This window comes from Eleginops maclovinus, chromosome 5 (assembly GCF_036324505.1).
Source record: "Eleginops maclovinus isolate JMC-PN-2008 ecotype Puerto Natales chromosome 5, JC_Emac_rtc_rv5, whole genome shotgun sequence".
Lineage (NCBI taxonomy): Eukaryota > Metazoa > Chordata > Actinopteri > Perciformes > Eleginopidae > Eleginops > Eleginops maclovinus.
Genome location: NC_086353.1, coordinates 10,171,323 through 10,197,159, shown reverse-complemented (window position 1 = coordinate 10,197,159; position 25,837 = coordinate 10,171,323). Strand labels below are relative to the sequence as shown.

The 25,837-nt window shown below is 40.6% G+C and overlaps 1 protein-coding gene across 1 annotated transcript in view; it reads right to left on the bottom strand.

The window, feature by feature from the left end:
- Window positions 1-25,837, bottom strand: part of LOC134864549 (myosin-10-like) — a 49,270-nt gene that overhangs the window by 9,034 nt on the left and 14,399 nt on the right. The window contains 26 exon segments of the mRNA XM_063883614.1: window positions 435-647; window positions 2,718-2,889; window positions 3,432-3,555; window positions 3,739-3,876; window positions 4,298-4,504; window positions 4,686-4,817; window positions 5,056-5,164; window positions 5,524-5,684; window positions 5,953-6,022; window positions 6,113-6,234; window positions 6,478-6,671; window positions 8,342-8,456; window positions 9,962-10,135; window positions 10,494-10,667; window positions 10,880-11,032; window positions 11,636-11,754; window positions 12,585-12,680; window positions 12,993-13,136; window positions 13,307-13,405; window positions 13,632-13,695; window positions 14,128-14,220; window positions 16,582-16,599; window positions 19,946-19,960; window positions 20,183-20,209; window positions 20,479-20,581; window positions 22,459-22,486. Coding sequence (XP_063739684.1) covers window positions 435-647; window positions 2,718-2,889; window positions 3,432-3,555; window positions 3,739-3,876; window positions 4,298-4,504; window positions 4,686-4,817; window positions 5,056-5,164; window positions 5,524-5,684; window positions 5,953-6,022; window positions 6,113-6,234; window positions 6,478-6,671; window positions 8,342-8,456; window positions 9,962-10,135; window positions 10,494-10,667; window positions 10,880-11,032; window positions 11,636-11,754; window positions 12,585-12,680; window positions 12,993-13,136; window positions 13,307-13,405; window positions 13,632-13,695; window positions 14,128-14,220; window positions 16,582-16,599; window positions 19,946-19,960; window positions 20,183-20,209; window positions 20,479-20,581; window positions 22,459-22,486 — 3,064 coding nt within the window.

The window sequence follows — 25,837 nt, the reverse complement described above, 5'->3', positions numbered from 1 at the left end:
TATTTTTTTGCTTCACAAAAATAAAGTAACTGTACACAAAGGAGTTGTTGTAGTGTTGGAGATAACTGTGACATGTAAAAGTGATAAAAAGAAAATAAATACAAGATCTTGGAACTAGTAAACATGTTTTTTAACATAGTAGTTGCAATTATCAAGCTGCCAATGCTCATAACTGCTAACGTAGCATTAAGCTTTTATCCTCAATCTGGGAACAGTTGCAGCTATATAGATGTGTTAAGCTCACCTGTTTCTAGCTTCACATCAAAGGATATGATTTATTTTGAAACTTGAAGTTTTCATCTGTATCAATGCTGACACAAGTGACCCTAACCCATGTGCAGTAGGACCCTGCATCACCTGTAATCAGGCTCTGATGTGTGAAATTGGTGGAGTTCCCCTTTATTGTCATTAATAAACCAGCTTTCAATAAGCACCTGAGCTCCTGCTGGGCAGCGGTGGTGTCCAGCGTGTCCTCCAGCTCCGTCTTCAAGGCCTCTAGCTCCTCACTCAGGTCCCTCTTCAGTTTCTCCGCTTTACTTCGGCACATCTTCTCAGACTCCAGGTCCTCCTGCAGCTCAGCGAGGTGAGCCTGCAGCTCCCGAACCTGCTTCAAGGCGTTGTTCTTCTGCAGGGTCTCGTCGTCACACCTGGTTAAAGACACAAAAGAAGCCAGTTGTTCAGACGAAGCCCTCATCATACTATTGAGACTTGGTTGTACAGAATATAGTGAACCTTTTCCAGCTTAGACCATCTGAATTTTCAACTTCTTCTTATATCAATATTTTTAGATGAATTAAATATTTTGTTTTGGTATGTGAATATAAAAGAATAGTGTCACTTGACACCATTTTAGTTTATGTCCTTTAAACTGTAAATATGTACATAGACTTGCTGCTGTTTATGGTTTTTATTGTTATTTTAGTTCATTTTATTTATTTGTTTATACTTTCTTCCACCTTTAAAAGGCATCAAATTCAACAACTCCCTTTATCATCAGCACTTTTCTGATAGCTACTCTCAGTGTTTAGGTTTCAATAACATATTTTAACCATCAAAATGAGTGCAATAATTCAGCAATTATGAAAATACAAATAATGATTTGTATTTAAATAACAAGTGTCATTCTTTCATCTGAAATGAGGCCTTCCGTGCACACAGGGTGGCAGTGTGGTGAATGTTGAGAGCTTCAGCAGAGAACTGTGTGTGTGTGTGTGTGTGTGTGTGTGTGTGTGTGTGTGTGTGTGTGTGTGTGTGTGTGTGTGTGTGTGTGTGTGTTTTTGTGAACACCATTTTGTGAGATGATGTTGATTTGTTTTGTTGCAGGAAGTGAGGAGGCCGAGTCAAATGAATGCCGGCTGCAACACCCCCCTCACATTCCTCGCTTGTGTAGAAACGCACTGATTAAAATCACTGGATGTAATTAGGGGATTGTCTGCATTATGAGCACAACACCACAGACTTGAGTAAAGGCACTAATGACTCCAATATAAAAGTTATTCCCTGTAATCCACAAATACATGATACAATTGATCGCAGAATCGCTGCTCCGTCCAAAATGAGGCGCATCAAGTTTAATGAAAGCATGATTATCTGAAGCTCGACTAAACTGATGACTTCTGAGCGTGAAATGACTCAGACATTAATGAATGACCGGCAGCCGGGACTATTAGCCTGCTGCAAAGAGGGAACCACTGAGAATAATCTGAGCTGACCTTCACAGCAACGACCTTCACAGCCGTTTACATCATCTGCATGCATGGGGAAAATAATTAAATATAACACGTTGCTCAGAGTATTTTTCCTATTGTTTGGAGAATCTGGACGCAGGATTTCTTAAAGCAATAACTAAGAGAAAATCTTGTGATAGTAAAAAATGGACTTTCCCCTACACTGCAAAAATGACAGCCTGTTTAAGCCAAGCTCTTTATTGCTTCGTGGGGAAAAACAAGTGCAAAGCCAAACGGCAGACGCCATCAATCAACATCAATTTGCCTGTAATCAGACACGGCTGCTTCCAAGATGAAAGGTCTCTGCCAGAGTCGCTGAAGGCAAACACAGAAGAGTGAAAGATCGGACTACGTGTGCTGAAAACCCGTCTGCAACAGCTGAAGACGTTAGCTGCTTTAAGTCAGAGTTCAGAGTTGACTTTAGTGCATTTGTTTTGTAGCTTCTATTTTAAGGTCTTTGTATTGAATTGGATTGCAGTTGTCATGGAAATAGGATGAACTGCACTGCAACTGCAAGAGTGTAGTTGTGCTTGATATACTAAAGATGAGCAATAGCACTAACAGGGATATTTTCCCACATCAGTTTAGGTTGATATTGATACGGATTCACAGGAGTCACCCAGTAGTGAAAAAAAAAGTAATATAATAATATATGAAACTTAAATGAATTTGTTTTCTCTAGAGACACTTTCTGGTTCAGTTTTTGATGAGAGTTTTATTGAACTGGGGTTATATGATAGAATAATTTCCCTCTTTAGATCCTTCATTATTTTCATTCTTTTTATATCTTCGGTTTTTCAGATGTTGTACTATTATGTTTCTCAAGTAGTACACTTTTATTATTGTTGTATCTTTTCAAGACTGGAGCAATTGCTCCTGCTAAGAAGCTCAAGTTTGCATTGAGTTTATCAGTGTTTTCTGTTTTACAGAAGGTGTCCGATGCTGTCAGTTTTGGTACTTTGATAGATGTTTTATACGTTAATCACGGACCTGGCCAGAGACGCCTGCAGCTCCTCCTCCTTCTTGCTCAGCTGTATCTTTAGCTCCTCTATCTGGGCCTGTAGCTCCACAATCTGATCCTGCAGGTCGGTTGTCTCTGCATCCAGTTTGCGTTTGGCCTTCTCCAGCTCCTGACGCGTTTTCTCCTCCTTCTTTAAACGCTCTGAAAGAAAGGCAGAAGCCACATGTGTTTTATCGACATGTGCACTGAAAGATGGCCAGTTAATCACAAGAGGTAAATGAGCAATGTCACAGAGGAGTCAATGGAGTTACAACAAGGTCACAGAAAGTGAAAAACCCCCAACACCTAATTGCTAACAGCCTGACACAACTCATGGTAATCAGATTAACTGCTTTGCTGAAATGCATGAGTTTGTTTACAAATGGTCTTACATACCTCGGGTCTTTAGCGACACAGATTTATTACTGACAATAACAAAACACAAAGCCAAAAACAGTGTTTTTGCTAGTAATTCAATTAATAGATTTCCGCAATTCGTTCATACTTTAATTGTAGCCCGTTCATGTTTATACTGTACCTTCTGTCATAAAGGCAACTGGAACGTCTTACAGAACAACACCTAACAAAACAAATGTAGTCTTTCAACTGTGACGGTGGCCATCCATCTCTTTGTGTCTGTCCTAATAAATGTTATTATCTTTGGATATAAGGTGGATCAAGAAGCAGCAGCTGGGAGCCCTTACCCTCCAGGTCAACCATCATCATCTCCTGCTTGTTCTTGACCTTGCCGAGGTTCTTTGCTTTCTCCTCCTCCTCTGTCAGCTGGGAGGTCATCTCTCCAATCCGGTCCTCCAGCAGCTTTTTCTCCTGTTGGGTGAAATAGTCAATTATATTGAAATTGTAAATGATACTGACACTTTAAGACAGTCAAATTGACTCTAAAGAGGTGAACAGGTCAAAATAAACAGATTTTTTAATTCTCACTAATATTTATAACCCTATTCTATGTCATTTATAGACAGTTTTCCAGGTCAGATCTAATCCTCTCACCTTGAGGAATTTGGAGTTGTGGTCCTCCAACAGGAGAATGTCCTCCTCCATTTTCTTGATCTTTGCCTCGGCTGTCACTTTATCCAGCTGCAGCTTCTGTCTTGCAGCTTCCTCCTCATCAAGCTGCTCCTCCAGGTCCTGCGGGGAGGGGAACACATGCATATGTAAAGATTTAAACTAATGCAAAGAGGCTGAGGACTAAACACTCAAGTTTTGAATGTGATTGAAGTCTGACATTTAAAGCTCTCTGAAGCTACAACACTTTGCATCAAACTGTAAAATCATTTTACAACATTTACTATTTATGAATAAATAAAGGAACCAAGTGGAAAATAGGAATGGAAGGAATAACTTAAGAGTTTACCAATTGCAAACACAGCTCGCCATTTATGGAATCCTACTCTCTTCAACTTTGATATAAATGACAAAGGTAATGTAAATGTTCAAATGAGGACAATTTTGATATGCAACTATTTACAGGATTAATGGCATTACATCAAAACCAGAAAAAGTAGAGAGATTTGAGCATGTAGGAGTTTAAACAGCTAAGGTTAAAGACCTGGATGTGTGACTGCATCTTCTTCTTCTCATTCTGCATGCTCTGGTTCCTCTCCTCCTCCTCCTCCACCCTGGACTCCAGGTCGTGAAGGATCTCCTCTAACTCTTGTTTCCTAGAAAGCAGACGAACTCTCATCTCTTCGGCTTCGGCAAACAGCTCCGTCTCAGCGTGGAGTTGTTCGGCTAGGATATTCTTCTCTTCTATGAGCTGGAGAAAAGAGACAGGGTAAAAAACCAGCCACCTTAGTGTCTAGATTGATTCCTTCAATTGTTATCAAAAATGTATATAACACAGCGAAATAAAAATAAATCATCATTTAAAATATATTTAAAGTAGTTCTGTCAAAATGATCTGAGCTTTTACTTTCCATAACAGAGGTCATGTTTACCTGTTGGTGTTTCCTCTCAAACTCCACCAGCTCATTCTCCACCTTGAGCTGCCTCTCCTTCACCTTTATCAGCTCCTCATCTTTGGCTTGCATCTCCTCCTCCTGCCGGGTCACCTGCAGCAGAGGCTTCACCTGACAGAGCAAAAGGAAGAGAAAATAAATCAACCTCCACTGGGTTTCTGCAGTGAATAAAAATAAAATACAAAACAGAATGCAATTTAAAAATCACTTTTTGTAAAGTGGTACCAGTGACATCAGGTTATTGCCATCTTCAATCACACTTGACGATTAAACAATTAATCATTGTAATGAAATGAGCTTCTTTGCAATATTAGGCGGAGCAGAGGTGTGCAGCTGTCAGGGTTCTCACCTTGGTGAAGAGCCTCCACCACTGCCAGTGTCGCAGCTTCAAATAAGCAGCACAGTTCCTCTGGAGGACTTTCAGGGCACTCAGCTGTTGCTGCTTCTTAGCAAAGGCCCTAAAAGAAGAAATGGAACAATAACAGCCGACAAATCAATGTTGAGGCAGAGTGTTGCTTTTAAAGTCTGCAGTATTTTAAAGACCAAGGTTGGGCTGGATTGAGTGAAAAAGTGTCGTCCCTCACCGTGCTCTGACGATAATGCTAAATCACAACGGGTACTTCTGGTACTTGTGATTTTTTTCTATGGTAACTACCAGGATGAGCTTCAAGTTGTGACTTGACATGAGAAATGCCTTTACACTTGACGATGTGTGAACTGCATCACTCTGCTTCTATCATCCTGTGCATCTAAAGGCAGATACATTTTCTAAAGTAATAAATATAAAATAAAATCTAAACGGAGATCTGACACCCACTTGCGTGCCAAGTATCCACGGCAAACAGACTGGAAGTAGATGATGATGTCGGTGATCTTCAGATCTCGCTCCTCCTCCAGGTGGGCCAGGACCCCGGTTCTGAAGAAGATCTTACTCTGACCAATACGGAACAGGTTGGGGTCCAGCTCCAGGGCGTGGATCTGTAAATAAACACATGACAGTTAAGTATTTACCTTTGCAGAAGGGTTACATTTATATTTAGTTTTTTGTATGACATGTTAAGGGTAAACAGTTTGACATCAAAATCAAAAGGTATTTGTTTCAGAGTTTTCATCACAGGATCTTTCCCAAATCATTTGGATTTAAATATGTAAGTTCTTTGATTAAAACAAAAACAAAAAACTCCCTCAATATAGTAACTCTGACTCAGAACTGAAATAAAGCAAGAACGAAAAAAACAAACCCTACCATTCTTTCACAGGCTTGTTTTCCATCCATGAAACCCTTGGGTATAGCATTAGGTGTCAGGATCTCATATCTGTGAACAGTAAAGTACATTATTGTAAAATAATTTCTCCAGAATAGAGTTATGGAGTTAGAAATAAGTTTCTTCTTTGTGGTTTGTCACCTTTGTCTGAACTCCTGGAAGACGATGCGGTTGGGGAAGCCCTGTCTGCAGATACGAATCCCCTCCAGGACTCCATTACACCGGAGCTGGTCCAGAACCAGGTGAGGCTCCAGTTTACCAGCCTGAAGGAGAAAGAGATAAACAATTAAGACCAAAAACAAGTATTTATATCGTACGATTTCTGCTCTTCAAACTAAACTGAGATCCTTTTTTGAAGGCTAACTTCAGGTTAGCATTACCACTATAGACTGACCAGAGTCAAGATGGTACAGGGATAATCGATCATAATTTAATAGTTAAAGGTCGCTGACTCTCCACTTTTTGACATGCAGATTCTAACAAACACATTCAGATTCTTTATTTACTCTTTTTTCGTGGTTGGGGATGATGCAGCGGACAAAGTTGGGGTTGGTGTTCCTCAGTGTGGCCATGAGCTTGGTGAGCGACTCCTTGTAGAGCTGTCCCACCGTACGAAACATGCCCTTTTTGGTTTTATAGGTGGCGCCAAAGGCTGTCTCGTTCATCCCTGCCACCTGGTCCAGGCCCACGATGCGGTCGACTGGTGGGGAGATGAGGGGAACTTGTTAGAGCGAGCAGACATTGTGCGGGGGGGGGGGGGGGGGGGGCATAGAAAAAATAACCAGCAGCAGCAACACAGTGACAAAATGTAGCTACATGAAGTGCAGATGGATGGAAAAGACATTACAAACTGCAGTCTAACAATCAGGTCTATAACTACCTCTAGTTTCTGCAGATGGGAAGTGTAGCCTCTCTCTTCCTATGGGTGTACAGGACTCCATATGGCATATTACCATAAACAATTTAAATGCTTTCCTTTGGACCTCAAGCATGAGAGAGATGATGCTTGATGGCAGCTACATGAACACTTTTTAACATTTTACTTCTAATACGTTTAAACTAAAGGGCTTTCAGAAACTAAATGAATAAATATGACAGTAGAACTTTTTACAACTCATAATAAAAGGGTTCTCAAACTATTTTTCCCATGAAGATGAATTGACGAGTCATAGTTCATGCTACTCAGCCAGTGAGAACGGTAGCATAATGTCTGATGCTGCAACTTCAAAGCGCATATTTATGGTTCTCGTTTTTTGGCAAACATGGGAATAGAGAATATTGTCAGAAATAGTTTGAAAATCTAGCAGTAATGTCAGTAGACTTATTTAGTAATACGTTATGATTTAACACTCAATTAAATATACGCTATGTCACCTGTTAGTATCCAACTGTCCAAATAAAATGTGTTTGTTCAGTCACAGACCGCTGGAGTTTAGACTGAGATGATGTATGGCCTGCTGTCTGGACCCTCACATTGAGGGCTGAGCTCGGAGCCAAAACAAATAAGGACATCTGCTTTCCATTTCCCGCTACTCTGATCCTATCTAGGCAGCAGGAAGGCGGGAAATTAATGTCATTATATAGTGTTCAGTCGGGACTGAAACTTATTTGCTGGTGGATGTATCACATCACAGAGGAGGGACAGAAACAGAAATAAACTGTGAAGCTGCAAACAGCTGCACTCGATCCAAACACTGGCTTCTGGGCTATTGACCACACAGAGATCACAAGACCCATGTCAGCCTACAAAAATACTGACACAAATTAAAGCATGTTGATTCGACTAGAGGGAGTAGTTGTCTATATTCTAACTAATTTAGGAGTTACTACTGCTTTTGGCTGAGACAGGGAGCCATGCAGCCTGGAAGCAAATGAGAGCCATTGTAGCTATGACAGACACAGCGCCGGCTGAAGCATGACACATACAGATCTGGGCAAAAATATACCAGTACACTTTTAAGAACATGCCTGGAAATCATTTTTATTTTGCCTACAGTACTGGTACATTTTTAGCTATTATTATTCTGGCCCAGGTTAGCTACAGCACGACCCATTCATTCACCTTCGGGGTCATCCAGACTAGTGACATTGTCATAGAATGAAGCCCTTTGAATGGTCTGAATCTCTACAACACAGAGAAAGAGACAGGGAGGGGAGGGCCATGTTAAACGTATCCTCAGTAATCATAAACGAACAGGCTTTGGTCAACAAGGAGAGCTGTTGTTAGTAGGCCTGAGTGAGAGACATGTCGACGTGCTTGTTAACTGAATAAGCAAACTAGCACATACATAATGAAAAAGGATGAGTTACTAAAATTGATTCCTTTCAGTACCATTTCAAATGTTTAGCGATAAAAAAAAAGTGGCTTACCATCTTTCCAAAGTTCACCCACAAATTTGTCAGTCGACTGATGCAGGAGAGTGGCCACGTTGTCATTCAGGGGGTCCATGTTCTTCATCAGCCACTCGTCTGCCTTGTAGTCCACCTGGAACCATCAGATGTACAACCAAGCATTAACCCATATTACATATTCCAAATGAACATTCAGAATATTTGCACTATATGCACATACAACTTGTACTCACTCAGGTACTTACACCTCAAATGAATATATACATTTAACATATCTGTTCTGCTCCTACATCTGTATATATGTGCATTCACCGGATCACAGTTTGACTCCCATTATTTGTTATTTCTAATAATACTGCTGATACATGTTTATTCTTATTTTTTATTCCAGTGTATTTTCCATGTGTATTATCTGTGTTTCTTCTTATTCTGTTGCTTCCATGACACATGTTTTTCCCTACAGCGATAAATAAAGGTCCGTCTTATCTTATCTTACTATGGACAAAACTAACACCTTTTTATTTGTAAAGTACATTTGAGGATTTCATTGAATTCTTCATTTCAATACGTCAATAAAAATCAGCTTTTCAGGTTTCATTGTTATTCTGTCATGTCACTGTAATGTCAAAATATATTTGAGGTAAAATTAGATTAGATTTATTTTTTTTAACCTTCAAATATTAATATTGGTAAAAACGTTAAACATTGAGACTTGGTCTAACTGGAGGTATGTGGGGAGCTCAAACTATAAATTAGTGGGATGAACAGGAGGTTATTTGGAGGAAACATAAGGTGAAAGGATTAGCAATAAAGTATCAGCTGTATCAACAACTCTATCAATATATATTCTTGTGTAACCATCCAGACTGTTCAACAAAAAATGTCTGTATGAATATTTTGTACATCTGACAAATTGACACACTATGAATATTAACTTGATATACTGCACAGGTCCCACTTTATCTTAGCGTTTCAGGCTGCATTTGTAAGGTAATATTTTTTGGGCATACTCCTGTTGACAGCCTTTACAACATTTGGCTCAATGCGTCTGCAGATATTTCTCTTCAGCAGATGTTCTTAAGGTTCAACCTCAGAGTTCTTGACTGATTGTGGTGTAAGACGTCAAAGTGCACATAATGGTAAGCAGATGTGTTCCTCGGCAGGTCTCCCCGCAGGGACTCAATTCTGTTGGATAGCACACCTACAAATCCGCTCCAATGCCATGTCATATAAATCCAACCAGCAGACAGTATTTCCCTGAAATCCCACCACAGGAGAATATTGCATCATTTTCGACTCCTCACTTGTGTTTAAATTTTGCAGAAGAATATCAGGGAGGAAAAGAGATGTACTGGAAAATATGAGTGCAGACATTAATAAAGCAGCTGGTCCTGCAAGGGAGTCAAATATTTAACAACCTGTATGTTTCTAAGAAGGATGGAAGTAAAACAGAACATTCACTCGAGTGTGAACCACCATACTGGGAACTGGCCTGGCAATGAAACTTAAGTATCAGAGTATCAGTTGTATGAGCGACGATGATAAATAAAATGATCCTTTTATTATGTGTCTCTGTGAGTGCAGTTCAGAAACCTGCAGAGTGTAATTCCTAAAGAGAATTTTAAAAAAGGAGCGTACTTTGCCAGCGTAGTGGATGATGCAGAAGTCGGCCTTATCTTTGAGCTGCCGAGGTTTCTGGAACTTGGAGTGTGTGCCCTGCTCCTGGCTCAGCTTGTCTATAAAGGTTTTGTCCGTGGCCTTGGGGAACCAGCACTCTTCATCCAGCAGAGCCAAGACTCCTGGAGGGTTTGCCTGAAGGAACAAAAACACAGGACAGAACTCAATATGTGGGAGAGAGAGGTATTTGGATTTATACCATCGAGACAAATTAATCTTTAAGCATTCATTTATTTCCTAATACGCATTAAATGAAGCAAGTACTTAAAAAAATGCTGAGTGAATACAAACATAACATTTTTTTTTAAATATTGTGTGCCCTGTTAAATATTGTATTTCTGTTAGAGAAAACTTACACAGATAAGAAAAGTATTATGGTAACTTAAAAAGAGGCATGGCTGAATAGTTCAAAAATCAGTGGAACATATTTTGCGAAGAGTTAAAGTAGGTATGAATAAAAAACAAAGTAAATGATCCACTGATCCAAACTGACCGGCCTCTCAATGAGGTCGATGCAGGGCTGCAGGTCGAGGCCGAAGTCGATGAAGCTCCACTCGATGCCCTCCCTCTGGTACTCCTCCTGCTCCAGGATGAACATGGTGTGGTTGAAGAGCTGCTGCAGCTTCTCGTTGGTGTAGTTGATGCACATCTGCTCGAATGAGTTCAACTGTAGTAAGGAGAAGAAGAATACTTTGATCATGAATGAATTAAATACATGTAGATGACAAGAACTCAAAACCTCGAATGTAGAACGTTTGGAGGAGAAAGACAACAAAAGCAAAAATGACCATCAGCCGTACAAAACAAAGACATTCTTCTCCAGCCACAACCTGACAAACATTCCTATTTTAACATTACATTTAAAGATTTTATCCAAACCTGAAAAATCTCAAATCCTGCAATGTCCAGGATGCCGATGAAGGAGGCCCCCTGGCGTTTGGTTCTGTCCAGGGCTTTGTTGATGCGATGGACCAGCCAGCGGAACAGACGCTCGTATGTCGCTTTACCCAAAGCTTCAACAGCAAAGTCAGCCTGGAGGGAGAAAAAGGAGACCAGAGGTAAAATAAGACAATGTAAGGTAAGGAAGAGCTGACATGGCAGACAGCGAGCATTAGGGCGAGAGTCAGTAAAATTCAGAAAGGGACTCTTACTTATCTTGGACATACTGTATAACCGTTAATGTTCCATGTGCTTTCTGAGTCAGTCGTGTACTGATATATAAAACAGTTCAGACAAAGGCTGTTTGATTGAGCTGAAGCCATAATGATCAGTAGTCTGTAATAGCACTGCACATTAAAGATTAATAATTTATAGACAGGGGATCTACTTTGGAGAAGTTTCAAAGAAAGTAAGACTTGCCTTCGTATGTGATCAGTACAATACAATACAGGGCAGGATATACCTTTTTTTCCTTCACTGGGACAGCCATCATTTCTAAAAATGTTTCAACTTCAGAGTATGTATTTCGTTCGGCTCTTATTACAACATTCCCCATGGAGCTCATCGACTGGGGGAAAAGCTAGGCTGATTCTTCGTTCAGAGCAATATAAAATAAAAGAGCACCAAAAGAGACCATGATTAGTCACGATGGGTCTGAGCTGGAAATAAAAGATAACTTGTTGTTCGCTCACTGACCTGCTCTTTAGTCTGCGCTTTCTGGACGTAGTCTCTTCCCACTTTGATCCTTGGGGACAGGATGGCTCTGGTAAACTCCATGACATTCATACCCAGCAGATGACAGAGTTTCTGGGCAGCTGGAAACAGAGATGGACAAGACACAACAGAGAAAAAGGTTGTAACTTGAAAGAGAATAAAAGGAGGTCATAAGGTGATCATTGACATGACCTAAACCTGAATGTTTAATTGCCTTTTCAGGAAAACAAACAAAACATTATGAGAAATGATTGCTTATAAAAAGAGTTTGGATAAAGATGAGGATCTTTCTCAGTATCTTATTGAAATGTTGTTTAATCTACATTATGAAACAACTTTCTAAAGGCCATAGAACATTAAGATGAAGTACAAATCTTTTAGAAGATGTTTCCTTAATAAATGTTGTATTTTACATGGCTGGAGATTGTGGAAAAGAAGAAAAAGCATGATCTGCTTAAGATCAGCCAAGTCTTACTTCTAAAAAAAACATCTGCCATAGTCTGGGGTTCTGCTCGCTGCATTTGGGAATATTTGGCCGAGCTGCATCACCGGCACTCTACTAATTCTCTCTCTCCGTCTCCCTTATTTAAGGGCCAAATATGCGGTGCCTCATGTGGAGGAACTGGAAGACTCTGCCCCATTTCCTTCAGGAGTAAATCCTCATAATAATGTGGTTTAATGGCAGGTTGACAGGACCCGGGGAGAGAAAAGACATAAATCACTCGTTCCTCTGTTCTGTGGGTGAGGACGCAGTGTGAGGGAGGCAGGAAAAAGGGGAGGAGAGGAGTTGAAGTATATATGGGAAGAGGAAAAGGAGGAAAATAATCTCTTGACCTATGAGCTAGGAGTTTACAAAGCAGATGTAAAAGGATTGCAACCTGTGCATGTGTGTCTGTCTGTCTGTGTGTGTGTGAGTGCATCGGATACATACCAGTATTATCAGGCATAGAGGCTTGATCAGAGTTCCTCTCCTTCTTAAAGATAATGTTACCAAACTGAAGCACCGAGGACACCACCTTCAGCATGGCTACAGAAATAAAAGAGGGAAAAACAAACAGTATTAATGTTGTAGTAACATTGTTTTAGCATTACATGGATATGTTTAAGTAGTGAAGTTGACAAAAAATAGTTCGTTTTTTATAGTCATGGATTAAAATGGGTTTATAATATCTGCCCACGTATTCTGTTCACACTGAGAAATGCAACACTACAAAAGCACAAGTACAGAGATGCTTCCCTGCAACTTCAATTTCATACATTTAAAAGGGTTCTTGAGAAGACATTTTCTCAACATCCTTGAGAAGCTTTTATGTTCATGCATGTTTTTTTGTAAACGTACACAGAATCTCCTCGTGGCCGAAGCTCATGATGTGCATGGCCTCCATCGTCTCCTGGAAGTTGTCTTTGTCCTGCTGGCCGGGGATCGGGATGTTACCGTTAGACAGGAAACGGTAGTTGTTAAATCCTTCCAAAAGCAGGTCCGCTGGAAAGAGAGACGTCATAAAAGGATGGTAAAGATGTGAAATTTAGAATGTGAACTATTTGATATTATTATTTATACTGTCAACTTATATTTTACTTAGCTAAGCTGCCAAAAACATAGCTATGGTCTAAATTCATTTAAAAAGAAGAAACCTTGATAAATCTACTTACATTTGAGGTGCTCTCCAGCTCCAGCCAGCAGCTGGTAGAAAACGTGGAAGGTGCGCTCATCTTTGGCTTGACGAATAGCTCTGGATTTCTCCAGTAAGTCTGGCACAGAGCAGTCAAAGAATATATCTATTTGGTCTGTCTTCTCGACTTGATATGTCACTGCTTGTTTACATGAGACACTTCCTTGTGTACAGGTCCAATTTTTTAGACAAATCAAGACCAAAATGTATTGAATGCTTCCAATAAACGCTTCTGCCGCTTTATGAATATCTCATCTACATCAACTCGCTACTTAGTGCTAGTCAGTCGTTTTAAAACAGGATACAGGTTTCAATATTGGCTCCAACGATGTATCCGGTGACATCAAAGTTGATCCGGATGAATTTCCCCTGCAGAGATTAACACAGATATAATGTTCAGAAAGTGCCCAAGACGAGATGTACAGCAATCAATCTGTTACATAATGACCCTGTTGTAACACAAGCTGAGGCCTCATGATGAGCATCAAGCTTGATTTTTATATATAACATCAAACTTCAAAAGCACGAGAACTAAGACAGAACATCTAGATTATAATAAATACATTAAAACACATGAGCAAAGAATTCTAAAAAAGGAAAAAAAAGACGTTAAATTCAAAACATCCCATTATTCTGACAGAACTTCAACCAGCATCATTTCATGTTACTCTAGCACTGTATTTTTAGATGAAAGGGTGTGAGCCTTAGGGCACATGAAAGGTCTGTTTGTTGATGGTCACAGGCTGAAATAAGGGATGGATTAGACTTTGATGCACATGAATATTCATTTTCTATACTTACAAAACGTGATGAGTTGTCATTTTTCACTGTTTTAGCATTCCCAAAAGCTTCGAGGATGGGATTGGCTTGTAAAAGCTGACGTTCCAACTCACCCTGAAAAAACAGAGGGAAGTTACAGCGGGCCTTTGACTTATCAACAAAAAACTGAGAATAAACATGTGAATTATTGGTTATAGAAAAAACACATACATGCAGACAAAGACAGATGTTTAATACAGACAGATGTCATGTTATCCCTTTAGTAACAAAGTAATTCCAAAGCAACACCAGGCAGAAACAATGTGGAAACATCTAGTGAAAACTATTAAAGTGGCAACCTCTGTTTGATGTCAAATCCCTGTAGGTAATTGTACAGATAAATATGTCCATGTTCTATAAGGCATAATGTCATGTGCATGTATTTCAAGCGAAGCCCAATCTTCAGTGGATTTCTTTTTATGGTTAGGAAATTCCCAGTCAATGAACTTCAAAAAAGAGCCAAATTCTAAAAAAAATGAAGATTTAAATGAGAAAAAATCCTAATCCTGTGAAAATTGTGTCATCATCATAACATCTTTCCCAACCAAGTTTATTCAAGTCGTACGAGTTGCATCTTTTGATATGTGATGTGTTTGAGAGAGATTTCTGGGAAGATTCAGGCTTTTGAGAAAAGCCAGACAGCCACTCTATCATGTCACACCATAGTAAAACGAGGCTTAATTTCATCACACTGTACACTGAAGCTAAATAAATAAATGCCTCGTACAGATGTTTGGACAGGTGGCGCAGTGTGTTTGCATCTAAGCCACATTATGGGCTTTGTCACGGCCACAGAATCCAAAACGGTTGAGAGAAAAACACTTTTTTGCAAGGTTACTTTTCTTCTTGTGGCTCAGTGGAATATTTTCAAATTCTACAAAAATAGCTGCACACACAAAGGATTTGAGGAGGCCATTTTCCACATAAGGGAACTCTCTGGAATGAGGAATCAGCATTGCACTCAGGATGTGAGGCATGTAATGTGATCTTTGGCAGGAGAGCATGATGGGCTGCTTTTAATTGAGTTTTTTATGCAGCTGGAAAGAAGCAAGGCTCAACTAGATCATCTCTGTCACCACTCTGAAAGCTGGGAAAGGAGCAGGCATGGGATTTAAACCACAAACCTTTGTTTCTACATAAACACAGGCCTGTGGTGCAACTTAGTCGCTGTAAATTGCTCACTGGCGGCCTTTACCAATCTGTGTGGTCTGCTGTACGCACATAAACACAAAGAGCAGATTACAAACACCGGTGGGGGGCCAATTAAGCAGAATTAGAAGTTGACCCACATTCCTGTTAGTGAGCATGCCAGGCTTCTGACAGCCAACAGAGCTGCCTCCCTCACATGAGCCGGCCAATTGTTGTGTAGCTGTGATAAACATTTAGGCAACCTTAGCCGCTCACAGCTACTGAGAGACTGATGATCAGCCTAAAGTCATACACAAAGAATAATTCTCCAATAATCTCCTATAAAACTAATTGTTCTGTCTTTTTAGAAAACATTTAGCTATATGCATGTCTCTCATCAAAGTGCCATGCAGCAGTACTTTAGGACAGAGTGGAGTCAAAAGACGATAAGTCAAAACTGTTCCACTGAATCTCATGAGGCAGAGGCAAGATGTGGAAGTGTACCCGTTGCTCAGCATCTGCTCTGGATAGATAAATGTTACAAGTCGCTCTTTTCATCACCAGAAAAAGGAGAATTGGAAATGACATGAACTGTGGAGAAGTACAAGCCAAAAGGGAGAAATCTTCTGGGCTGAATCTAACTTACTGTATGAAATCGCCCACTAGATGCAGGTCAAGTGGTGAGGATGAGCTGGCTTTAAAACCAGTGAAGCACTTCAATTATATTAGGTAAGTTTGCTTCATATCTGTAATGAAAACTGGTGGATATCCATTCTTCCCTTCTGTAAACAATATTCAACTGAAAGCCAAGTCTACAAATAAGACTTTCATGGATGGACTGAGGAAGCTACATCACTTTATCTAATTCTGTTTATGCAAAAACTAGACAGATTGCTTGGTACAATAATATCGAGTTTATTCCCTGTCAACCACAAATTCAGACACCTCTGGATATGTCTACAAAACATTCTAGATAATTTAAAACAATATTGTTTGGTATCTATCTGCCTTAAAGAAGCACATTAGTGTATAAACAGAAGACTAGAGCAAAGATTGAGATCTACGAGGGTAGGGGCCCTCACACTGTAAGTAGGGTAAATGTTAAATGTCTGATAGAAGAAGTATATTAACTGAGTGAGGACAGGAAGTACAGAAAAAAACAAAGCTACAGCAGGTGGAGTTAGGTAGGTAAATACTGCCGGATGTCAGTAGCTTTTTAGGTTAAAGAGGAGATGGAAACAGAGTGGGATAGCACCCCTTTTATATTGTAAGTTAGGCGGGATAGGTGAGAAACTACATACTACTCACATAAAACAGGGGTCCACTCTGCAGGAATAGGGAAATTCAATTGTTATCATGGAAAATAATAAATTGCATTAATGTCATGGATACAAGTTAACCGATAGTTCAAGCTAAACATTTTGAATGATGCCTTAGTGCAGTGGTTCTTAAACTTTTTGTCTGACGACCCCACAAAAAAAACTGGAGAGGTTTGGTGACCCCACTTTCCCAAAAGTGTGTAAGTGTGACGTCACGTTTCCGTAGCAACCGATTTTTTGTTCCAATCCAAACAAATTAACAATGTATGACGATTATTTTATGGAAAAGGAACGATTTTGTGTGAATTAATTTACGAGTTTGCGTCTCCAATGATTTGAGTGATAGTCATACATTTTGAAAGAAACAGCAATGCCATCTGCAGTTTGGTTGTTTGGGGGCGGGCTGTAAATCGCGTTGCCAGGACAACGTTATGCATTGCAAACCCATGGTAACGACTGTCAATCAAGCAAAAACAAATAGGCAATGTGTAAGAAAAGGCCTGGGCGGCAACAATTTATTAACGCAAACAAGAACTGGAACAAACAAAGCAATGAAACAAATGTCCAAATCAAACGGGAGTCAAGAGTCAACAGAGAGTGTGTATGATTGGAACGATCTCACTTCCTCTTATACGGACGCCATGTCAATGAGAAGGATGGGCCTGCTTCCGCGAGCATAGCAGGTCAATTCGGGGATCGATGCTGCTCACAGCAACACGAAGATTCTCCTCCATGCTGTTGAGACGACATCTGTATTTGTTCTTTATGTAGGCCAGGGACGAAAATGTCTTTTCGCACAGATAGGTTGATCCAAACGGCGTGAGGATGTCCATGGCAGCCTTGGACAACCCGGGGTATTCCTGCACAACTGACAGCCAGAATTCATCTAGAGTTTTTGAGGCAAACGACGCCTGCAATGTGCGGTCGCTGGACAGCTCAATCAGCGCATCCTCGAGCTCAGATGGCAGGTTGTTTGAGGAGCAGTTGGTGAATGGTTGTCGTACCCAGTCAAAAGGCTCTACATTCTCCGTGAGGAAATACTTATTGAATTTGTCGAGGAGACTACGAAGATGACAGGTTATTGACTCTTTCAATGAATTGGCATTCATGTCACTCTCCAAAAAGTCGTGCAGCTCCGAGAACATTTCAAAGTCCCCACTCTCTGCACGGGCTGCCCAACGCTGCAATTTTTTTGTGAAAGCATTCACTTTGTCTGAGAGGGTCAGGATGTTTGTGCTGGGGCCTTGTAGTGACAGGTTGAGACTATTTAATTTGTCAAATATGCACGCCAGGTATGCAAGACGTGATAACCATCTCGAGTCAGTGAGATGGTCTGCAAGAGGGGAATGCACGTCTGAGAGGAAGGTGCGCACCTCGCTTCGCAACTCGAACAGGCGTGTAAGAACTTTGCCCCGTGAAAGCCACCTTACCTCTGAATGAAAAAGAAGGGATTCATGTGCAGACCCCATTTCCTGGCAGAGAAGGGCGAAGAGTCGTGAATTTAAAGGGCGCGATTTGATCGAATTCACTATTTGGATTGCTGTTTGAAGAACATTGTTAAGCTCGGGTTCAAGTGTCTTGGATGCCAGGGCCTCCCTATGGATAATGCAGTGTGTGAACTTGACATGTGGTGCAACGCTAAGGACCTTGGCTTTCAGCCCTTTGTGTTTTCCCATCATAGCCCCGGCACCGTCAGTGCATATGCTTATGCATTTATCCCAATCCAGGCCTGTCTCCTCCATCCAACCATTAAGACAGTTAAAAATGTCTCCACCAGTACATCTTCCTTCCATCGGAGAGCAGCACAGCATGTCCTCATGCAGTTTCCCGTCATGACTGTAGCGAATGAAAACCATTAAATGGGCTACATTAGTCAAGTCAGTAGACTCGTCTAACTGCAAAGAAAACCGGCTGTTTTTCACTCTCTCGATGAGCTGGCATTTCATATCATTAGCGATGTCGTTAATGCGTTTGGACATGGTATCATTGGAGAGGGGAATCTGTTTAAGCACACTTGCGATCTTTTCACCATGCATTGCTGTGGTCATCGCAATTGCTGCAGGAAGGATGAGGCTTTCAGCAATTGTGTGTGGCTTTTGTGCTTTGGCTACAAGGTGGGCCACTTTGTATGACGCTGCCAAGGCTTTGGTGGGCACAGTAGCTTGGCTATGCACAACGGTCTTTTGCCCATGCAGCGCAGCTTCTTTTCGTAAAAAAAATGTCATGGGTTTCTGAGCATCATCTGGATGTCGGCTTTCGAGATGTCGTCTCATTTTTGTGGGCTTTAAACTTTCATGTGCCAGAACATCGCCGCAAATAACACACTGTGGGTGGTCGAGCTCATGTTTTACCTGGCACGTGAATCCATATTTAAGAAATTCTTTCAGGTATCGGCGACGCCTCGTTGGTGGGTCTTTTTTATTCTCACCACCGGCCAAACTTGTCCCATCTGAGGATCGCGGAGGAGTAGGTGCACAACTGGAGGTAGATGGCACTTCTGAGCTCAAATCATTGTTTTTTAGCAGCCACCTGTCCATTTTTGATGAAAGTTATAACTAGGCTAGTGGCTAAAAAAGTGGCTAGTATCACAAACGTGGCTAGTAACGTGGCGAGTTAACTATGACGTATTGTAAAAAAACCGGGAAGAAATTGAGTTTGAACAGTGGGCGCAGATTGTTACATTGTTTCTATCATAGGACCAATAAACGATTCGAAACGCCATTTAAAGCTGGGCAACTTTTTTTTTTCTCTCTCTCTCTCCCTCTTAACAGCGTGTAGGAATGAGAAAAAGGCAGATTTTCATTGTATTGACATTTTATTTTTCGTTGTTTCACCAGGTGTTATAACAGCTAATTTCCGACTGAAGTAACAAATAATTTTGCGACCCCACGGAAGTTTTTGCCGACCCCGTTTGGGGTCGCGACCCCTAGTTTAAGAATCACTGCCTTAGTGCCATCATCTAGGTACAACCTACAGCATTCTAACGGTGGAATTAGCAACATGTGATATTATAATACATCAGTGGTTCGTAGTTATTCAGGTTATGCGGCTAAGGTGCGGCGCTCTAGGTGACAACAGTCTGACACACAAATACAATATACGCCTTGCTATAATACAACATAATGGCAACTGTTATCATTATTGCAGCAGCAGAAGTGGCTAGGTCTCATAGAGCTTAGGATGGCTCAACATGTGACAACCACACCAAATACAAACAACATGCATGTGACTGTTTCTGTGAATCATAATAATGGCAAGCACATTTAAAGTGTGGTACGTCTGAAAGAAGTCAATCACATTAAACACACATAAGGGAGACTGAGAAATCATGCAAAGATTTGAAATGTACTTACGACGGCATGTTGGGCCTGACAGAGAGAGACAAAGTGAAAACTAAATATGCTTTCTTTAGGTAGTCAAGCTGATTAAAGAACACTCAGTGTAAACCGACACATATGGTGTCTGTACGACATCAGCAACTATCCCATTTCAAAGAGGCCTTTTTAGACCAAAAGTAAAATAGTTTGAGAAGAAAATGTGAGTCTAGCATGCACGACAGAACAAGGAGTAAGGAGAGTGAAGAGACTTACCTGTTTCACTGGTTTGGGTGATTCTGGCTGTTTGGAACAGATAATCAAATACAAATTGTTAGATTGTGTACACAAAGAGCCACGATGCCTACTACGAACCATAATGGGGTTTTATTTAAAGAATAAAACCCCATTATGGTCAAGCTGATCATTAGTTATTTATAATGTGTGTTACTTTATATACATTGTTAATAAGGTCTAAATAAACAACCCAGTCCTAATGGATTTTATAGATATTTTCTATGGCTTTGAGAAGATATTGCTCGAATAAATGAGTGAGATGAGAGAATACTCACAAGAACGTTGTGGTCTTTTCTTCCTTTGTGGGAGGAGGCCACATGTGCCAGGTACTGTATGACCTTTTTTGTGTTTTCTGTCTTGCCAGCACCTGACTCACCTCTGTGGGACAGAAGAAGATAACGCACACAAAGCAGACATCCTCAGAATAGTGTGAAATACTGAAAGGTCCAGAATCAACCCTTTAAATCTACATCTCAGTCACTTGCTGTATCAATAAAGTTACGGTTTCTCTTAGCTTAACAGATGTGCAGGTGCTTGTGGGTGATGACAGAACACAAGCCCCGTCTTCTTTTCCACAACAAAGTAATGTAAGAATAATCTTTAGACTGAAACTACATTCTGGTGAGTATCTTGATGTGTCTCTTTCTCTGCGATATTTTTTCAGCGTGTCAGTCAGGTTTAGGCCTGTGGTCGATGGCCTGTGGATGTTCAGCCTGCTTTTATCTGCTCTGTCATACAGTGACCACGGCATTGAAAATCCCAAAGCCATGCAAAAATTCTGGGGGAGCAGTTTAGTTTTAGAGCATACTTGAGGTTTTACAGTAACTGCACATTTGCATACACCAAGTATGTACAAAATATTGTTTTGCTCTCAGATAGAGAGAGTGTGATGTGGCTGACAGTCAGGACTGGGATAACTGTGTAAGTGTCAGTCACTTTGGCTACTCATGGAGAAATCACGGAGGGATTATGTTTGTTTCTCTGCTCCCACATTTCAGAAAAATATACACAGGTAGTGCTGACTTTAACATTATTTCGTTTGTTAGTGTTTTATACTATTTGCAATGAGTTTGGCATAAAACTGAGCACCAATGCCAAAGCCCTTGATAATATGCACATAAGCTCTTTGTGTGAAAGCATGAATACATCCGTCTTTTGTTTAACAGAGCATAACAATTCTGATAAAAGATATAAACATGAATGTAAACTACTGACCCTCACACTATATCTTTGTTTATCCTTTTTATTGAGCTGTTATATTTTATAGCAACTATATTTTGTATTACAAATTCAAACCATTATGTTAAATAAAAAGGTATGTATATAAAAAATCCATCTGTTACAATCTGTGCTTTACAAATACATGTCGTCTCGAATGTCCTTTTCTGTTTTGCTTTTCCGCACTCTGATGTAAATTGTACATCACTATTCAGGTTCAGATTAGGTGGGTTGAATCTGATACTCATGATATTTATTCAAAATAAAACATAACATTGTTAAAGGTCTTCCCTAAATTATATGTTCCACTTTGTTTGTTTTGGGATTGTATTACTTTGAACTATTTCGTTAAATGTAAAGTTATTTCATACAGGTTTTTTTGATAGTGTTCATAGAGGGGACCTGACATGAACGCCTCACTATTCACCCTGCATGAGTAACTGGGCTGCTGCTGGTTTGTGTCTTGATAGCCTCTCTGGCATTTTCTTTGGTGACATTCCTGTCATATGTAGACACTTGCCACTGAAAGGACGCCAGAGGGCTGTGTAGCAAAAATGTCAGGCATTTCTCAGAGCCACATTTCACACTTTCTCTCAAGTACTGAGAGTCTGGTCAGTGTCACAGAGACACGTGGTTTACAATGACTGTGAAAGCCCGGGGCGGATAGTTCACTTGCACTCCTGAACTGTAGTTTAATTACCAGCGCAAGTATTATTGTCCCTTTGAATAGCATTTAAATCAGAAGAACGAAGGGCCACAGAGAAATATATTCACTGCACCATGTGATGTTATTTCTGGGAATTAGGAGGGGGAAAAAGAGAAGAATTAGGATAGTGAATCAACTATGAATCTTATGTTATTATTTTGGACTGAGGGCTCAGTTTAACTCAGCATAATAAGACCTGCAGGCATACAAGTATTGGCCCTGGGTAATCAAATTGTTGTATCAACAACCTATAATAAACTATACAATATGCTGAAATAACAGTTTCATTATTACATTTATATTTATGAAGCAACTGCGGCTGTATACTTACGTGCAAAGAATGGATTGGTCTTCTCGATCTGTGGGAGACAGGAAGAGGGGGAAAAAAGAAGATGAAGCAGGAAAAAATTAAACCTCAGCAGTCTTTGATTCAGTCTCCGCTGAGCTTTCTCAAGGTTTGATTGACAACCTCATCACCATAACACCATGCCAAAAGTAAAGTCTTCTTATCAGCAGATTGCGGATTTGTAGGTCAAAGTCAATCTTAGCCGGTGTGAGCTCGACATCAAATGTTTTAATATCATGTTTCACAGCCCGAGTCTCGTTTTTTTTTTAAGGCTTATTTTTCAGTAGGCTCAGGCGTCACATCATTTCCCCACAGGTACTTCCAGAAATGCAGAGAAGCGGCACTGTGAAGTCAAGTCACTGCACAGGAGAGATAAGGCAACTATAATGTCAGCCTCATATATTTTGTACTGTTTTAGAGGGTCCTGATCCTGGTTAGGATTTCGTGACCACGCGAGAGCCAGTAATCGCTGATTTTCCACGATGAAGTAAAGATGACCATCCTGGGCAGAGAGTCTCAGTGAATGTATTTTAAGGCTTAACTATCTACCAGATTTGAGTTACTGCCTGTGTCATGTCTTTGGCATACATTTCATTTATTCAATTTTATGAAGGCTCTCTCTAAAAATTGTCAGCTAGATTAGTGAAATGCAATGTGCACATATTTGACTGAATATGGCATGAAACATTCACAGCATGGCGACAGATAAGAGTGATTCCATTCTTGAATCTTTTTTGGTGGAAATATGTAAATGTGAGGCCTGCTGAGGGCAATTTATACTGTGGTCGTGTGGCAATAAAAAATCACGTCTAATGCGTCTCCATTATCCTGCGGGGATTTCCAGTTTGAAATGCCTTCAGAGCTCAATAGGGTGAGTTAATGGTGATGATGTCATGGGAAAACAGTACTTTGTCTTCTGTCGAAGGCCCCCACAGGGACACGGCCTCCTGTCAAGTCACAGGGCTGGCTGAGCGACAAGAAGTCTAAAGATTAGACAAAAGCAATTCTTCACTCTGCAGAGATTTGGCCCTGACACTGCAACCAGATAAGATCCATTCAGTTCCAACAGAAGCCATGTCATGAAGTTAATAGTAAGATCAGGACTATTGATCAAGAAAATATTGGGAAACAGTTGCACTGCATTTTTAATTTGCCATCAAAAAAACACTTTTAAATATTTGAATTAAATTGTTTCTGCTGTTGAAGTCAAAAAATGAAACCCAACAAAAGAAATCGCAGGTACATTATCATTTGCTCTGTAGCCTTTAAAATGTTCGGAAACAAAAAGCAGTTCATCACAATGGGCTTTACAACCAGCACCTGTGACTGGTTTGACTGTTAAAAGATGAATTGGTCATCCATTTTTAATTCTGGCTAAGACAGTTTCCTGAATCTGATGAGCAAGCACCTGGTCATCAAGAATTAAGGATCTCACAGGCCATCAATACTGTTACTGTATTGCCATGTCATCACGTTTGTTAATTGAAGGAGTTACTGCTGATTGCCGAGCAGCTGCATTAGTGGATTAACTTTGGAGAGGTTAGCCATCAATTACTCGGGGAAAGACACATAGTAGTATCGCTGTGTGACCAAACCAAAAACACTCCTGCTTTAACATTCGCGTTCACCTAAAGATACCCTTTGAAGTTTCCACATTTAATTCAGCAGCTCAACAACAGCCTAAACAAAAGTTTGCAATTGTATTTTATTTTATTCTGGTACAAAATATTAACACAGTGATCAAATATAATGTTCTTAATTTAGTGGATGCTCCCCACTCTGTCAGAATACTTAAGTGATGAACGTTTGAGCAGCATATATATATATATATATATTTATAAAAAAGAAGATCCACGGCAAAGGAAAGAAAGCTTCCTGCAAAAACCTACTAGCTTCCTCTGCCATTCCAGCAAAAAGCTAGGATGATATAAAAGATTCAAATCCCAGAAGTAGATGTGGATGGAGTAGCAAGCTGATCATTTAAACATAGAGCACTCTTGGTCCAATCCCTGCCTGTGATCTGATTCTGCTCAGCACGGTTAGACTGATGGCTCCCTGATCTTCCCATCATGAAATAAGGTTTGATGCAAACTTTTGCATATAAAAATGAATAGGAGCTGCAAGCTTGGAACCTCCCAGGTCCTGCTATGGTTAATCTGAAGGGTCACATAAGTGTGATAACATGTGATTTGGGGTAACCATTGCTTCATTTCATAGGGGTCACAAAAGTTAGCAACTACTTCTCTCTGACAAGTTGATTCCCAGACTGGACCGTACTGGTATGGGTTTCCTGGACTAAAGTGCTGACTGTGCTCTTTTGAGGTAAAACGATGGAAAGTTAGACTGAGGACACAGCTGAAAGGCTCATCAGGGACACCGAGGGTTTCCTGGCTTTGACCAGGAACTTCCTGCAGTTAAGTGCTGTAACAAGGGGAGTTGGCCTCTCACAACTGCATGCGCACAAAAACATGCTAAAGCTACGCCGGACCTTCAGGAAGCTACGACGGCCATGAACGCACACATGCAAACACAATTCATCATCAGCCCCCACCTCTTTCTCACCCATCCTTACAGTCTCACCCCTATCTGAAGCAGACACAAACTGCACTCAGAAAGCTCTCCTTTATCAGACTCGCCGCAGACACAGTGGAAAGATGTGATCCAGTCATTGTGAAACCTCTTGCTTCCATTCACCAATTTGCCAGCCCTGCTGCAGGCTTAACAACCGCTCCAGACTGTAAGGCGCTGATTAGTGTTAGACGACTGTGGGTCTGTGCAGAGGAGAACTACTAACAGGGGCAGTTATTTCCGTAACATTACTTGATGGTCATAAGGACTGTTTTGTGGGTTTCGCATGATTAGTGAGGCTCTTGCCAGCTCCACATGACTCCATTATGTTGGGTAGTTAGAGGAGATTTTCCCCAGGATATAAAATATTTATATTAAAAAGAGACTGCTGGCGCAACTGGCTGGGGCACCTGCACCGTACACCCGGGTTCGATTCCCGATCCCACCCCGACTCTCTCTCCCACTTTCCTGTCACTCTCCACTGTCCTATCCGATTAAAGGCAAAACACCCTCAAACAAAATCTTTAAAAAAAAAGAAAAAAAAGAGAATGCTAAGCAGTTTTAGTATTTGACATATTGAATAAGACCTTTTTAGGGACAAAAACATGGACATTTAGTATGACACAGGCTCTGCAGTATAGATTTGAATAAAGTAGTCATCAGATAGAAAAGGTTTGCATCAATGGCTTTACAAATGGGTGACAGTGAAAAATGTTATGATGTCTTGCGCCTGAGACATAAACACAGCAGCTCTGCATGTGGTGTTTGTCCCGCTAAGGAGAGGAGGGTGGGGAGC